Below are 14,827 nucleotides of genomic sequence, written 5' to 3' on the forward strand. Positions count from 1 at the left end.
AACCCTGCAGCTGGAGTATAAATGCCATGAGGCAGAGGTATTGTCTGTTCTATTCACTGATGCACCTAGAATGCCTAAACAGTGCCCAAAATACAGAAGGTGCTTCGTGCAGGTGTGTTGAATGAATGCCGAATGGACTTGCTAAACTATCTTTCCCAAAACCTTCATCTGGTTTCATAACTATCTGGCTCAAAACTATCAGTGGCTCGCTACTTCTACTGAAGCTGCAAACATCTCCTGACATCCTACCCTGCTTGCTCTCTTTCCCTGCTCAGATCTGTCCTCTATGCAGCCTTCACTGACCATCTCATGGCCTCCAAGGAGCTTAGTGCACTTCACAGCTGGGTCACCCTTTGACCAAGTACTTGTCTAGGCTGAAGCCTCATGATGTCATTTATTTAAGAACCGGACACTAACCTACCTGCATGTTTGCTGGCACCCAACTCTGTGTTGTATGTGCCAGAGATACCAAACACATGTTTGGTTTATAGGAAGGAACTAGGTAGTACCAATGGCTGACCTAAGATCACAGACTACAGAGAAGTTCATAATGAGCTGGATGAAAAAACAGTTCAGTCCGGGGGTAGTTGCTCATGCCTGTTATCCCAGCACTTTGGGAAGCCGAGGCTGGTGAATCATAAAGTCAGGAGTTCGAGACTAGACAGCCAGCATGGTGAAACCCCATCTTTAGTAAAAAAACAAAAAACAAAAAAATTAGCTGGGTGTGGTGGCAGGTGCCTGTAATCCCAGCTACTCAGGAGGCTGAGGCAGGAGAATCACTTAAACCTGGGAGGCGGAGGTTGCAGTGAGCTGAGATTGTGCCAATGCACTCCAGCCTGGGCAACAGTGAGAGACTCCAACTCAAAACAAAACAAAACAAAACAAAACAAAAAAACACTTCAAGGAGTTTATTTTCCCTTGCAAAGAGATAAGATTAATAACAAGGAAAGGAAAATGATGAAAGGAATTCACTAGGTCAGTGTATTTCACACCCAAGATTCCAATTTATTGGTAAGCTGTAAAATCAGTTTAGTGTCATGACCAGCATTTAAAAAATGAAATAGAAACAAACAGGGCTGCTGCCACCTGCCTATGTCCACCTGTGCTGCACTGGGGTCCCAAAGAGCTGTTGGGGGGTCCAGGCCAAGGCTGGCTCATGTGGAAGTCATCTTTGCCTCTGCTTGCCTGTCCTCCCATCCATCCTCCCATCTATCCTTTCTCCCAGTGACCATCATGCTGGCACTCATCTCCTGCCTGCTGTACTGGTTCTGTCTGCTCTTTTGGAAGCAAGAGACAGAATTGACACTTGTGGGGCTGCAGGACTTGGGCAAGACCACTTTTGTATATATCACTGCATCAGGTCAATTTAGTGAAAACATGATATCCACACTGATCTTCGACATGAAGAAAGTAACTAAAGGTAACATGACAGAAAAGCTCTGGGACATAGGAGGACAACCCCAGTTTCGGAGCATGTAGAAACTGTGTTGCAGAGGAGTCAATGCTACTGTTTACATATCAGATGCTGCAGATCGTGAAAAGATAGAGGCCTCCAGAAATGAGCTACCTAATCTAGATAAACCACAGTTACAAGGAATTCCAGGGCTAGTACTTGGAAAGGAGAGAGAGAGAGAGATCTTCCTAACGCCTTGGATGAGAAACAGCTAATTTAAAAAATGAATGTCTGCTATTCAGGATAAAGAAATGTGCTACTATTCAATTTTTTGCAAAGAAAAGGATAATATAGGTATCACACTTCGTGACTTATTCAACATTCACAATCTAGAAGCTGAAGCGTCTCCTGAAGTCTTCCAGTCCTTCTTTACTATAATTCTAGAATTATTGTCTGTTTCTCTAAAGTATTTCTCAAAATACAGTACTTTCTAACCCCAAGAAATTGTCAGGATCAGACTAAAACATTTAGCAAATGACATGATGCAAAAAAAAAAAAGAAAAAAAATCTACATTAAAACTCTTTGTTGGAATGCTTTACACTTTCCAAAGAAAAGAAACTAAAATAACCTGTTATACAATTAGTCACAAATATTGTCCTCAAGTTTTTTGCCCATATACATGAGTATTTGTCTAAATCCTGTCTTCTTTATAGCAGCTCCACCCTGCCTCCACTGTGCTTGGCTGAGTTCACAAATCTGTTGTAACCTGTAACTTCCCTGTCACTTCTCTGGCTCTCCTCTCCTGCTAAGCTTTGCTTCCTAATTAAAATCTTCTGCCACTGCCATAGCTACTGCTGCTACTGGAACTGCCATAGCCATCTTGGTTTTGTGGTCTGGCAAAGTACTGGCCTCCACCACCATAGGAGCCAGAGCTTCTGCCTCCAAAGATTCCCCCCTTCATGGGTCCAGAATTTGAACACTAATTGTTGCAATTGCCAAAGTCATTGTAGCTTCTACCACCTCCAAAATTGCTTTCACTACCACTGCCAAAGCTAGCTCTGCCTCCATTGTGATAGCTGTCATAGCTGCCACTCCCGCCATGGCAACTGCATTGGTTTCTATAACCCTGTCCACCACTTCCATAGCCTCTGCTGCCTCCAGAGTAACCAGGGCTGCCTCCTCCATAACCATCATCATTACCAAATCCATTATAGCCATGCCCACTGCCACCATATCCACCACCACCACGGCTGCCACCAAAGCCACCAGGACCACTGAAGTTTCCTCCATGACCAAGTTGTCATTCCCAACAAAACTACTTCCACGACTACCACCAAAGTTTCCAGAACCATTTCAACCTCTTTGGTTGGATGAAGCACTCGCCATCTCTTGCTTTGACAGGGCTTTCCTAACTTCACAGCTGTGGCCATTCACAGTATGGTATTTCTGAATGACAGTCTTATTCACAGAGTCATGGTCATCCAAGGTTACAAAGGCAAAGCCCCTTTTCTTGCCACTGCCTCGGTCAGTCATGATTTCAATCACTTCAATTTTTCCATACTGTTCAAAATAATCTCTTAGGCGATGCTCTGCAGTGTCTTCTTTAATGCCACCAACAAATATCTTTTTCACAGTTAAGTGGACACCTGGTGTTTGAGAATCTTCTCGAGATAGCTCTCTTTGGTTCCACAACTCTTCCATCTACCATGTGTGGCCTTGCATTCATGGCTGCATCCACCACCTCCACAGTGGCATATATGACAAACCCAAAGCCCCTGGAGTGCTTGGCATTTGGATCTCTCACGACCACACAGTCCGTGAGCGTTCCCCATTGCTCAGAATGGCTCCTCAGGCTCTCATGGGTTGTTTCAAAGCTCAGCTCTCCAATGAAGAGCTTTCTCAGCTCTTCGAGCTCTTTAGGAGACTCTGACTTAGACATGACAGCAGGGAGAAGACAGACTTTAATGATGCTTCTTCGGTGGCATCCATGGGCAGAAAGCCTTTATCACCAAATAGCACTGGGGATACGGGAGTAATTAAAGCATGCTTTGTATCTGTGTAGATCATTACTTCCATCTTTTTTTCCCTCATTCAACATACTTTTTATAGGCTTGGGAAATGATGATTTCCCAAAAGCATGTATGAATTTAAAGCATGCCAGTCAATACATGTATATATGTGTGTGTATAAAACCTGTCAAGAATTTCAGACTTTGGCCAGGTGCAGTGGCTCACACTTGTAATCTCAGCACCTTGGGAGGGTGAGGCAGGCAGATTGTTTGAGGCCGGGAGCTTGAGACCAACCTGGTCAACATAGTGAAACTCCATCTCTACTAAAAATACAAAAGTTAGCCAGGCGCAGTGGCTCATGCCTGTAATCCCAGCTTCTTGGGAGACTGAGGCATAAGAGTTGCTAATGTCACTTGAACCGGGGAGGCAGAGGCTGCAGTGAGCAGAGGTCATGCCACTGCACTCTAGCCTGGGCAACAGAGCAAGACTCTGTCTCAAAAAAAAAATGTCAGGCTTTGCTTTAATAGAGTGTACTCCACTTAGTGAGCATTAGTATTTTGTGAAAAACATAGTGAGCTATGAGAGAAAAATGTATGCTTTTACTGTGGTTGTTGCTAACAGTTTGAAAAACACTCTACCAGGAGGGCATTTACTTAAATGGAAGCTATAATGTGGTCAAAAAAGAGGAAGTCATAGCCAGGTGTGGTGACTCATGCCCATAATCCCAGCACCTTGGGAGGCTAAGGCTGGTGGATCATTAGAACTCCAGAGTTTGAGGCCAGCCTGATCAACATGGTGAAAACCCTTCTCTACTAAAAATACAAAAAAATTACCTGGGTGTGGTGGCATGCACCTGTCATCTCAGCTACCCGGGAGGCTGAGGCAGGACAATCACTTGAACTTGGGAGGCATCATTTCCCAAGCCTATAAAAAGTATGTTGAATGAGGGGGGAAAAAAGATGGAAGTCAAAGTCTATAGACCCGTGTTGGAAACCTGGCTTTGTTACATAATCCCTACGTACAATACATACTTCTAGCAGTGTAGTGGACAGATTTCTTCAAAAAACTCTTATGCCACAAATACCAAAACATACTTTTAAAAGATCTAGTTTAAGGCAGAGGAAAGAAAGGGAAACCCGGGAAATAAACACGAAAAAGGATATGGAACTCAAGTGGGAAGTAATGAGGAAGATAATAAACGTGTAGATCACATTACTATTTAGTAAATATCTCCTTCCTTCTCTGCACCCCCATGGGAGCAGCTTATTTCTCCTCTGCTTCTCGACTCTGGGTGTGGCCACCTGACTTCCTTTGGCCAACAGATGTTAGCAGATATGGCGTAAACATAGCGTTAAAGTGCGCTCGTATATAAGGCTTGCCTAGCACTCCTGCTTTTCATCATAGGGAGAACATGCCTCGGGTAGCTGCTGGTCCATGGAAGATGAGAAACACATGTGGTCAACCTAGATCCTACCAACAGCTTGGAGCCAAGACCAGATGAACCTAGCCTAGATCAGCTGAACCTAGATGTGTAAAAAACAAAAATGCTTGTTATTATGACACTGAATCTAGAAGTGGTTTGTTTGCAGCATTATTATGGTGAAGATTAACAAGGTCATGAGCTTGCACAGAATAGATGCCAGATATCTAGAGCCTCAGCTGCAAGGGAGGAAAGAAAATAAGGTCTTGGGCCCGAGTTCTTGGATCCACAGAGTGTATGGAAGAGCCCCAGCTTTATGCAGGTATCTCAATTCTCACTTTGGGCCTAAAGATACTTACATAAAGCTAGACCTCTTAAAGGCCCATACCCTCTGTGAAGAGATAGGTTTTTTAAAAAAAATGCCTGTTGGCAAAATTGACACAAGGAAATTCTAGGTGAAGGCTCTCTAGCTGTTAATATAATATTAGTAAACACACCAGGAAACAAGACGCCATGAATGAAAGGCAGAACAACAGCAAACAGCATAATTATGACTTCAAATACTGGAATTATGAAGCTACAAACACTTCAAATATTGGCGTTATTAGTGATTATAAAATAACTATATTAAACTAAGAAGTACAACATGGGATCACAGAACAAGGACTACAAAATAGGCATATTCGAGAAAGAATCAAATTTATAAAAATGTAAAATGCAATCTTTACATATATATAATATATATTTTATATAACTATAAAACCCAATGATTAAACAGAAGATTAGACACAAGTAATGGGAAAATTTGGTGAACTGAAAGATCTTTAATAAATAAATTACCCAGCAGTCAGCAAAGAATTAGAAATAGCAAATATGACAGAGAGGTTAAGAGATACAGAGAGTAGAATGAAATAGTTTAACTGTAACTAAAGCACTCAAACTTTAGTGTGCTTAAGAAACACCAGGAGATCACGTTAAAAAGAGATTCTTGGTCCCACCCACAGAAAAGTTAATTCAGGAGGTCTGGGGTGAAGAATTTACATTTGTAATAGGCCCGCAGGTGATGCTGATGCTGTAGGTTCTCAGACCGCATGGGGAGCATCATGGGTTTTAACATGTGTTTAATCAGAGCTTGCTAAGGAAAGAACAAAGAAAACGGGAAGAGGAAATAAGACTCACAGGAATCTTCAGATTTGATTTATTTCTGGCCTCTGTATTCTATTCCACACCTACCCCAAGAAGGAAAAATTAAGAAGAATTCATGTCAAAGACAAAGAGAATTCCATTTTTAAAGTGGCCAGACAGGTGATTTACAAAGGAATGACAACTAGACCATTAGCCAACTTCACTACACCAATAACAGAAGCAAGAAGACACCAGAATAAGATAGTTGATGTGCTGAGAATTGTATTCCCTGAGTAACTGTCAAGAGTGAAAGTGAAATACTTTTTCAGACAAAGAAAAAAACTGAGTTTACTACCAACAGTTCTGCACTAAAGGAACTTCTAGAGGAAGAAAAAAAATGATCCCCATAGGAAATTCTGCATGCAAGAACGAACTATAAGCAAAGAAATCGGAAAACATGAGGATAAATCTAAGCAAACATCTACCTTAAACAAACAAACAAACAAACAAACAAATAATGTTTAACTAAGGGAGTGAACCAAGACAGAACTAAAAGACTGGGTGACAATAAAACATAGGGAAGACTTGGTTTCATGGGAGTTTTGATGTCCTTATGGTTGTTTAAGAGAAAAGCAGAGATACTTTTCTCAGCTTTAAGACTTAAATATGCAGAGTAAAGTTTCTGAAGTGATTGCTGAATAAATAGATATATGACTCCCAAAACAGAAGAGGCTAAACATTGTTCAAACTAACGAATCTTCGGGTGATCATTTGTTGAACTTGTAAGACCCTGATTGTTAAAAGGTGCCTTCCCTTTACTGAGAAATCAAGGCTGTCTCCTTCCACGAATTAAATGAGATAATTCATGTAAGTGCAGAACATGATGGTCAGGAACATAATCATAGCTCAAGATTTGCTCATTCTTCTCCTGCCTTTTCCCAAAAGGACCTACATGCTCCAATCAAATACACACACACACCCTTATTGAAAAAGAAATCACAAACCATACAATTCACCTATTTAAAGTATACATTTCAGCTGGGCGTGGTGGCTCATGCCTGTAATCCTAACACTTTGGGAGGCCAAGCAGGCAGATCTGAGGTCAGGAGTTCAAGACCACCTTGGTCAACATGGTAAATCCCCATCTTTACTAAAAATACAAAAGTTAGCTGGGTGCGGTGGTAATTCCAGCTACATGGGAGGCTGAGGCAGAGGACTGCTTGAACCCAGGAGGCAGAGGTTGCAGTGAGCTCCAGCTTTTTGGGGCTGCTGCAACTTGGTCACTAGAGCCTGGCAGACCCCTAGCTGCTCTTACACTGCATGCCTGTGCCAGAGTACTCCTTTTTCTTTTTTTGAAATGGAGTTTCGCTCTTGTTACCCAGGCTGGAGTGCAATGGCGCGATCTCGGCTCACCACAACCTCCGCCTCCTGGGTTCAAGCAATTCTCCTGCCTCAGCCTCCCGAGTAGCTGGGACTACAGGCGTGGGTCACCATGCCCAGCTCATTTTTGTATTTTTAGTAGAGATGGGGTTTCACCATGTTGACCAGGATGATTTTGCTCTTTTGACCTCGTGATCCACCTGCCTCGGCCTCTCAAAGCACTGGGATTATAGGCGTGAGCCACCGCGTCCGGCCCAGAGTACTCCTTTCATCCATTGCTTGGCCCAGGGTCTGCAGGATAGACCTGGAAGCCTAGCAGTATTAAGTCTTTTGATCCATGAACATGAGATATCTTTCCAGCTCTTTAAGCCTTTTTTTTTTTTAAGCAATGTTTGGTGTTTTTAGAGCATACATTTTGCATTACTTTTGTCAAATTTATTCATAAATATGTAATTATTTTTCTAATATTGTGTATGGAATGTTTCTTAATTTTATTTTTGGACTGTTCACTGCAGGTGTATAGAAATACAACTGATATTTCTATATTGATCTTGAATCCTGCAACCTTGTTGAACTAATTTCTTAGCTCTAATAGCTTTTCCTTAGGATTTTCTGTATACAAAAATCATGTTAACTGCAAGTAAAGATAGTTTTATTTTTTCCTTCCCAATTTGGATGCCTAATTTCATGTTCTTGCCTAATTGGCCTGGCTAAAGCCTCCAGAACAATGTTGAATAAAAACAGCCAGAGTGAACATCCTTGTCTTATTCCTGATTTTAGGGAGAAAATATTCAGCCTTTTACCATTAAGTATGTTAGCTTTGCATTTTTCATTGATTCCCTTTAATAGGCTGGGGAAGTTTCCTTCTACTCTTTTTTTTTTTTTTTAAAGACAGAGTTGCTCTGTTGCCCTGGCCGGAGTGTGATGGTACAACCTCTGCCTCCTGGGTTCAAGCAATTCTCCTGCTTCAGCCTCCCGAGTAGCTGGGACTACAGGTGTACACCACCATGGCCAGCTAATTTTTGTATTTTTAGTAGAGACGGGGTTTTGCCATATTGGCCAGGCTGGTCTCGAACTCCTGACCTCAGGTGATCCACCCAAAGTGCTGGGATTACAGGCATGAGCCACTGTGCCCAGCCTCCTTCTAGACTTTTTAAAAATGTATTTATTTATTTAGTTATTATTTTATTGTTATTGTTTAGAGACAGAGTGTGCCTCACTCCATTGCAAAGGCTGAAACATGGTGGCATGCTCATAGCTCACTGCAGTCTTGACCTCCTGGGCTCAAGTGATCCTTCCACTTCAGCCTACACAGTAGGTGGGACTACAGGTATATGCCGCCGCGCCCAGCTAATTTTTTGTAGAGATGGGGTTCACCACAGTTTTTTGTAGGCTGGTTTCAAACTCCTGGCCTCAACTGATCCTCCCACCTTGTCTTCCCAAAGTGCTGGGTTTACAGGCAAGAGCCACTGGTGCCTGGCCCCTTCCCATCTTTGTTAGCGCTTTTATCACAAAGAGGTGTTGAATATTGTCAAATGCTTTTTCTCAGCCTACTGAAATGATGTGGCTTTTCATGTTTATCTTATTAATGTAGCATATTAGATAAATTGAATTTCAGATGTGAAACCAACCATGCATTCCTACTTTATGGTGGTATAATCCTTTTCACATGCTGCTGAATTCAGTTCGCTAGTATTTTGTTGAGAATTTTTACATCTGCCTTCATAAGGGATATTGGTCTGTATCTTTCTTATGATGTCTTTGTTTGGTTTTGGTATCAGAATATCAGCCTTATAGAATTAATTGAGATGTGCCCCTTCCCTTCTGTATTTTGGAAGAATCTGTGAAGAATTGGTATTAATTTTTCCTTAAAAATTTGGTAGAATTCACCAGTGAAGTCATTTGGTCCTGAGTTTTTCTTCATGAGTAGTTATTTATTTATTTTGCTAATTCAATCCCTACTAAGTAATGAGATCTTTCAGATTTTCTTCTTCTTGAGTATATGTGTCTTCCTAGGAATTTGTCCATTTTCATCTAAGTTATCAAATTTCATCTAAGTATTCCTGTACAATCCTTTTTGTTTCTGTAAGGTGGAGAGCAGTGCTCTCTTTTGTTCCTGACTTCAGTCATTTGAGTCTTCTCTCTTTCCTCAGTCCACCTAGCTAAAGATTTGTCTATTTTTGTTGCTCTTTTCAAAGAACCACTATTTGATCTCAAACTTAATTTAAAGCAAGATCTAGGTTTTTCTTTTTTTTTTGTATAGTTGGTCCCAGAATAAGAAAATAATGAGATTATACTTTCATGTATAGTACAGCTGAGTGATAGAAGGAAAAATTCATCAGTTGAATTAAGAGCAGAGAAGAAATTAGAACTCAGTGCTCCCAAAACCTGATCTTTTGCTGTAACTACTAAGGGGTCCTATTATAAGGAGCCCCTGACTCCTTGGCCTAGTGACTTCCCTCTCCCAGTCTTGCTTTCCCTATCTGAAAATACAAGAATGCAGTATCACTGAAGAGAATCATGATGATCATGATGGCCACTACTATTTACTGAGCATCACTTTATTCTGGGTCCTATGCTGAGCCCTGTGACAGCATCCAATTCATGTGGCTTTTTGGATGGGGACACAGGGCCACATCCCTACAGCTAGTGGCACTGGTTAGCTGGGGTAACCATCACTGCTGCCCACACTTCCCTTTAACCAGGAACTGCTGCTTCCCTCATATGTCCTGGGTCTCAAAAGCAATCATTCCTAGGGTGTGGGAGAGCAAAGAAACCACAACTTTAGGGCAGCAAAAGGCCTTCTAAGCCCCTAGCACACATCTCCTCTGGAAATGGGGAGCTCATTACCTTCTGAAATAGTCTGGCTGGTCACCACCCAGCTAAACCACTATGCTTGGAGGAACTGTCTCCATTTTATAAATTTATCAACTTTGCTTGGAGCAGTTCATGGGCCATTTTCTGTTTACATTTAGTTCCAGGTCTGCAAGGCATGGCCAGCATAGGAGTGGTCGACCTAAAGACTTGTTCTGGAAGGATAACCTTGGGCAAGCCAGTTATCCTCCCTGAGCCACAGTTTCCTCATCTGCAATGGGGATGATGAACATATCCATAAGGAACACTGAATGGCCCCTTCCATGGCTCAAGTTCTAAGTGAAACACTGTGATGCCTTCCACTCATTTAATCCTCCCAAGACCAATAAAGTTAAGTACTATTATCATCCCCATTGGACAGAGAGGAAAACAGATTCAAAGAGGATAAGTAACCAAAACCACAGAACAAGTAGGTGGTGGGGCTGAGCAGCCCTGGATGTCTAACTCCACGGTTTGAGAATGTAACCATGTGATGATACCACTTCACAGGTTTATCCAGACAACTCGAGAGCATAAAGCACCTAACATAGTGCAGTGCTCAGGAAGCTCCCTATTCCCTCCGCTGATTATGACTTGGGCTCATGGGAGCACGAACAGCAAGCTCCAAGACCAGCCAGAGCAAAGGGTGTAGGGCACAAAGGCAGCTCTGATCTCACCAGGTTGTCTGGGGCTCTTAGCAGCCCAGGACACTTCTTTTGCAAAGTAGCCTGGCATTTTCTGTGGGCTATGACAAGTTACAGGAGTTACAGGAGGGAAGTTGCTCTCTGACCCTGACCCTCTGAAACTTCCTTCCTTTCTTGGTCTTTGCTTTTTTTTTTTTTTTTTTTTCCACTGTCCTCTTAAGTGAATGAATTGAACGAAAGGTCTTTGTATTTTCTATGTTCCACTTCTGCTGCTGTGGCATCTATTAGGCATAGGCTTAGCTTAATCTTGGTGAGACTGCCCTGGATGCATGCTGGCTGGACAGCCGGACTTCTCAGGCCCCCTCTCTACCCCAGCATGCTCCCAATGCACCCAGTTCACCGCAGCTCTTACCAACAGGGCATCTCCTACAGGGTGCCCTCCACATCTGCTCACCATGGGGGGCTCAACCATGCCCTATACACATCAAGCCTGTCTCTCCAGCTTAGATCTCTCTCCTGGGCTCCAGGTCATTCCGTCCAAATGCCTGTGGGGTAGCTCTACTCCAGCCAGCAGACCCCAAAGAACGCTCATCTCCTTTTCCCTAAAACTTGCTTCTCCACTGGCTGGGGTGGCTCACGCCTATAATCCCAGCACTCTGGGAGGCTGAGGTGGGTGGATCACCTGAGGTTGGGAGTTCGAGACCAGCCTGACCAACATGGATAAACCCCGTCTCTACTAAAATTACAAAATTAGCCAGATGTGGTGGCACTTGCCTGTAATCCCAGCTGCTCGGGAGGCTGAGGCAGGAGAATCGCTTGAACCCGGGAGGCGGAGGTTGTGGTCAGCCAAGATTCCTTCAACTAGAGTAACAAGGGCAGCAGCAGCTAATATGTATTGCATGCTTAAGGCTGCCAAGCACAGTTCTAAAGCAGTCTGCATGCATTAACCCATTTATTTACCATGCTAAGCTTATAAGGCAAGTGCTATTGTATTTACATTTATTAACAAGGTAAGCAAAGCACTGAGAAACAACTTGTCAACAGCAGCACAGTCATGACTGGTAGAGCCAGGATACAAACCCAGGCAGTTTGCTTCCAAAGCCCAGGCCACACTGCTGCCTTTTATTTTTTATTATTTATTTTTTTGAGACAGGGTCTCACTCTGCTGCTCAGGCTAGGATGTAGTGGTATTATAATCATGGCTTACTGCAGCCTTCACTTCCTGGGCTTAAGTGATCCCCCTACCTCAGCCTCCCAGGGAGCTGGGATTATAGGCACATGCCACTATGCTTGATTAACTTCTTATTTTATTTTTTGTGGAGGCAGGGTCTCACCATGTTACCCAGGCTGGTTTTGAACTCCTGGCCTAAAGTGATCCTCCTATCTTGGCCTCCCAAAGTGTTGGGATTACAGGCATAAATTGCCACAGCTGGCCCATACTGCTACCTTCTTAGAAATTATTTAAACCAAAGCCTGACAATAGTAAGGTGTGTGTGTGTGTGTGTGTGTCCCTGTGTGTGCGTATATATATATACGCACACAGGCACACACACACACACACACACTACATTATTTAAAAAAGTAGTTGCGATATGATTGACACAATGAATTGCACATGTTAAAAATGAATAATTTGCTGCTTTTGACATGTATAGACATTTGTGAAACCGTCACTATATCACATTCAATATGATCTCAATTATGCAATATGTATATAGAAAATGTAGAGGTAAGAGATATACCAAATGCTAAGAATATTTGTCTGGGTGATAGGATTATGGATAATTTAAAAAATACTTTATAGGCCAGGCTCAGTGGCTCATGCCTGTAATCCCAGCACTTTGGGAGGCCAAGGCAGGTGGATCACCTGAGGTCAGGAGTTTGAGACCAGCCTGGCCAAGATGGTAAAACCCCATCTCTACTAAAAATACAAAACTCAGCAGGCATGGTGGCAGTCACCTGTAATCACAGCTACTTGGGAGGCTGAGGCAGGAGAATTGCTTGAACCTGAGACGTGAGGTTGCAGTGAGCTGAGATCGCCCCATTGCACTCAAACCTGGGAGACAAGAACAAAACTGTCTCCAAAAAAAAAGAAACGTTATTTATAACCAGGTGATCCTCCTGCTTCAGCTTTCCTAGTAGCTGGGACTGTGAGCCACCTCATCTAGTGGGTAATTTTTTATACCTTTCCAGATGTTTCTGATTGCCTACAATCAATGTATACTACTTTTCCAATCAGAACAATGAAGGTAATTTTTTTTTTGAGACGGAGTCTCACTGTTGTCACCCAGGCTGGAGTGCAGTGGCACGATCTTGGCTCACTGCAACCTCTGCCTCCTGGGTTCAAGCAATTCTCCTGCCTCAACCTCCCAAATAGCTGAGATTACAGGCGCCCATCACCATGCTGGGCTAACTTTTGTATTTTTCATAGAGATGGGGTTTCACCATGGTGGCCAGGCTGGTCTCGAACTCCTGACCTCCAGTGATCCACCCATCTTAGCCTCCCAAAGTGGTGGGATTACAGGCATGAGCCACCGCACCTGGCCAGATGTAATACTTTAAAGTGATGATGTGACTAATTGAAAATAAAGTCCATAACCCTCTCCCCGGGCCCACATCCCTGCAGGGGAATCATAGCGGGTCAAGCTCCACCGAACGGGCTGCCTGCACTTACTGTATTTCTGTTCCCAGGTGCTTGAGGGAAATATTCTGAAGGGCAGGGAAAGGCTGCAAGGCAGCTGCCTCACCCACCAGCCCAGTGGGTGTTTTCACAGGGCACAGGAACTCCTCCACCTCTGCCTCTTCTTGCCCTGGGAAGAAAGAAAAGGGAAATCAATCAGCCGGGGGCACTGCCCTTGGAAAGACTGGTCAGGTGGGATGCTATGGGTGCAGCCCTGACTGGGAGCAGGCTGGAGTTGGAGAGTTGCAGGGGGAAGGTAGGTTGACAGCAGCAAACGAAGCTTTTCATAAAATGCTCTGCAGCCAGTAAAATGATGCGTTTTGTTGGTATAGCCCTCCTGCAAACCCCTTAAAAATATGCAGACCTACAGTTAATTCTACATCTGAGAGTGCATCCTAAAGATGGAAATGCAGACAAAACTTTATGTGCCAAGAGGTTCATTCCAGCATTGTCACATAAGCCTCAAGTTGGAAAAGATCTAAAAAACTGGAATAGGTTAAGTATATCAGAATGTCTTCATGCAATAGAATATTAATCATTTAAAATGATATGACTAAATACTTATACACAGGGAAATCTGTATGGAATATATTATTAAGTGGAAAAAGCCATATTAAAAAAAAAAAATGGAGGGCTGGGTGCTGTGGCTCACACCTGTAATCCAACCATTTTGGGAGGCCAAGGCAGGGGGTCACTTGAGCTGAAAGTTCGAGACCGACCTGGGCAACATGGCAAAAACCCTATCTCTACAAAAAAAACAGAAAAATTAGCAGGGTGTGGTGGTTCATGCCTGTAGTCCCAGCTACTCTGGAGGCTGAAGTGGGTGGATTGTTTGAGCCTAGGAGGTAGAGGATGTAGTGAGCTGAGATGGCACCACTGCACTCCAGCCTGGGCAACAGAGCAAGACCCTGTCTCAAAAAAAAAAAAAAAAAAAATACTACAACAATCAGGGTTATAGTATTATCTCAATTGTACAGGAAAAGTCTCAAAGAAATATACTCCACAGTCTTAACAGTGGTTTGAGCTTCATAAAGGGATTTGAAGTGAGAAGGCTATTCTCGTTTTTTTATTTTCCAAAATTTTTGGAAAAAAATTACTTACAAACAGAAGATGAATACTTGTCAAAAACAGATGTTTATAAAGAGATTTTAAAGCACAGGAAAATATTAGGGTCACACTACTGAGTATCAAAAAAAATTAATAGGACATTTAATAGTATGATATAATCTGAAACATGTTTAAATAAAAGGCAGGCAGGAGGCCGTAACATAAGGTCAACACTGGCTGCCTCTGAGTGACAGGATTATAGTTCTTTTTTTTTT

At 42.8% G+C, this 14,827-nt stretch overlaps 1 protein-coding gene and 2 pseudogenes across 7 annotated transcripts in view; 1 reads left to right on the plus strand and 2 right to left on the minus strand.

Moving 5' to 3' along the window:
* The window catches only part of TBC1D2 (TBC1 domain family member 2), a 59,533-nt gene that overhangs the window by 35,489 nt on the left and 9,217 nt on the right, over window positions 1-14,827 (minus strand). For all 6 annotated transcript variants that reach the window (XM_078373089.1, XM_035252946.3, XM_078373084.1 and 3 more), the window contains one exon: window positions 13,500-13,635. Coding sequence is in view for 3 of the 6 variants with exons in the window: in XM_035252932.3 (XP_035108823.1) it covers window positions 13,500-13,635 (136 nt within the window). In the remaining 3 variants the exon portion in view is untranslated. The remainder of the gene's footprint in view (window positions 1-13,499; window positions 13,636-14,827) is intronic.
* On the plus strand, window positions 1,234-1,887 carry LOC103794111 (ADP-ribosylation factor-like protein 8B; annotated as a pseudogene).
* Window positions 1,276-5,445, minus strand: LOC128932485 (heterogeneous nuclear ribonucleoprotein A1-like; annotated as a pseudogene). Its single transcript, XR_008482348.2, has one exon. The product of XR_008482348.2 is annotated as a heterogeneous nuclear ribonucleoprotein A1-like (transcript).

The sequence above is a fragment of the Callithrix jacchus genome, chromosome 1 (genome assembly GCF_049354715.1).
Source record: "Callithrix jacchus isolate 240 chromosome 1, calJac240_pri, whole genome shotgun sequence".
NCBI classification, from domain to species: domain Eukaryota; kingdom Metazoa; phylum Chordata; class Mammalia; order Primates; family Cebidae; genus Callithrix; species Callithrix jacchus.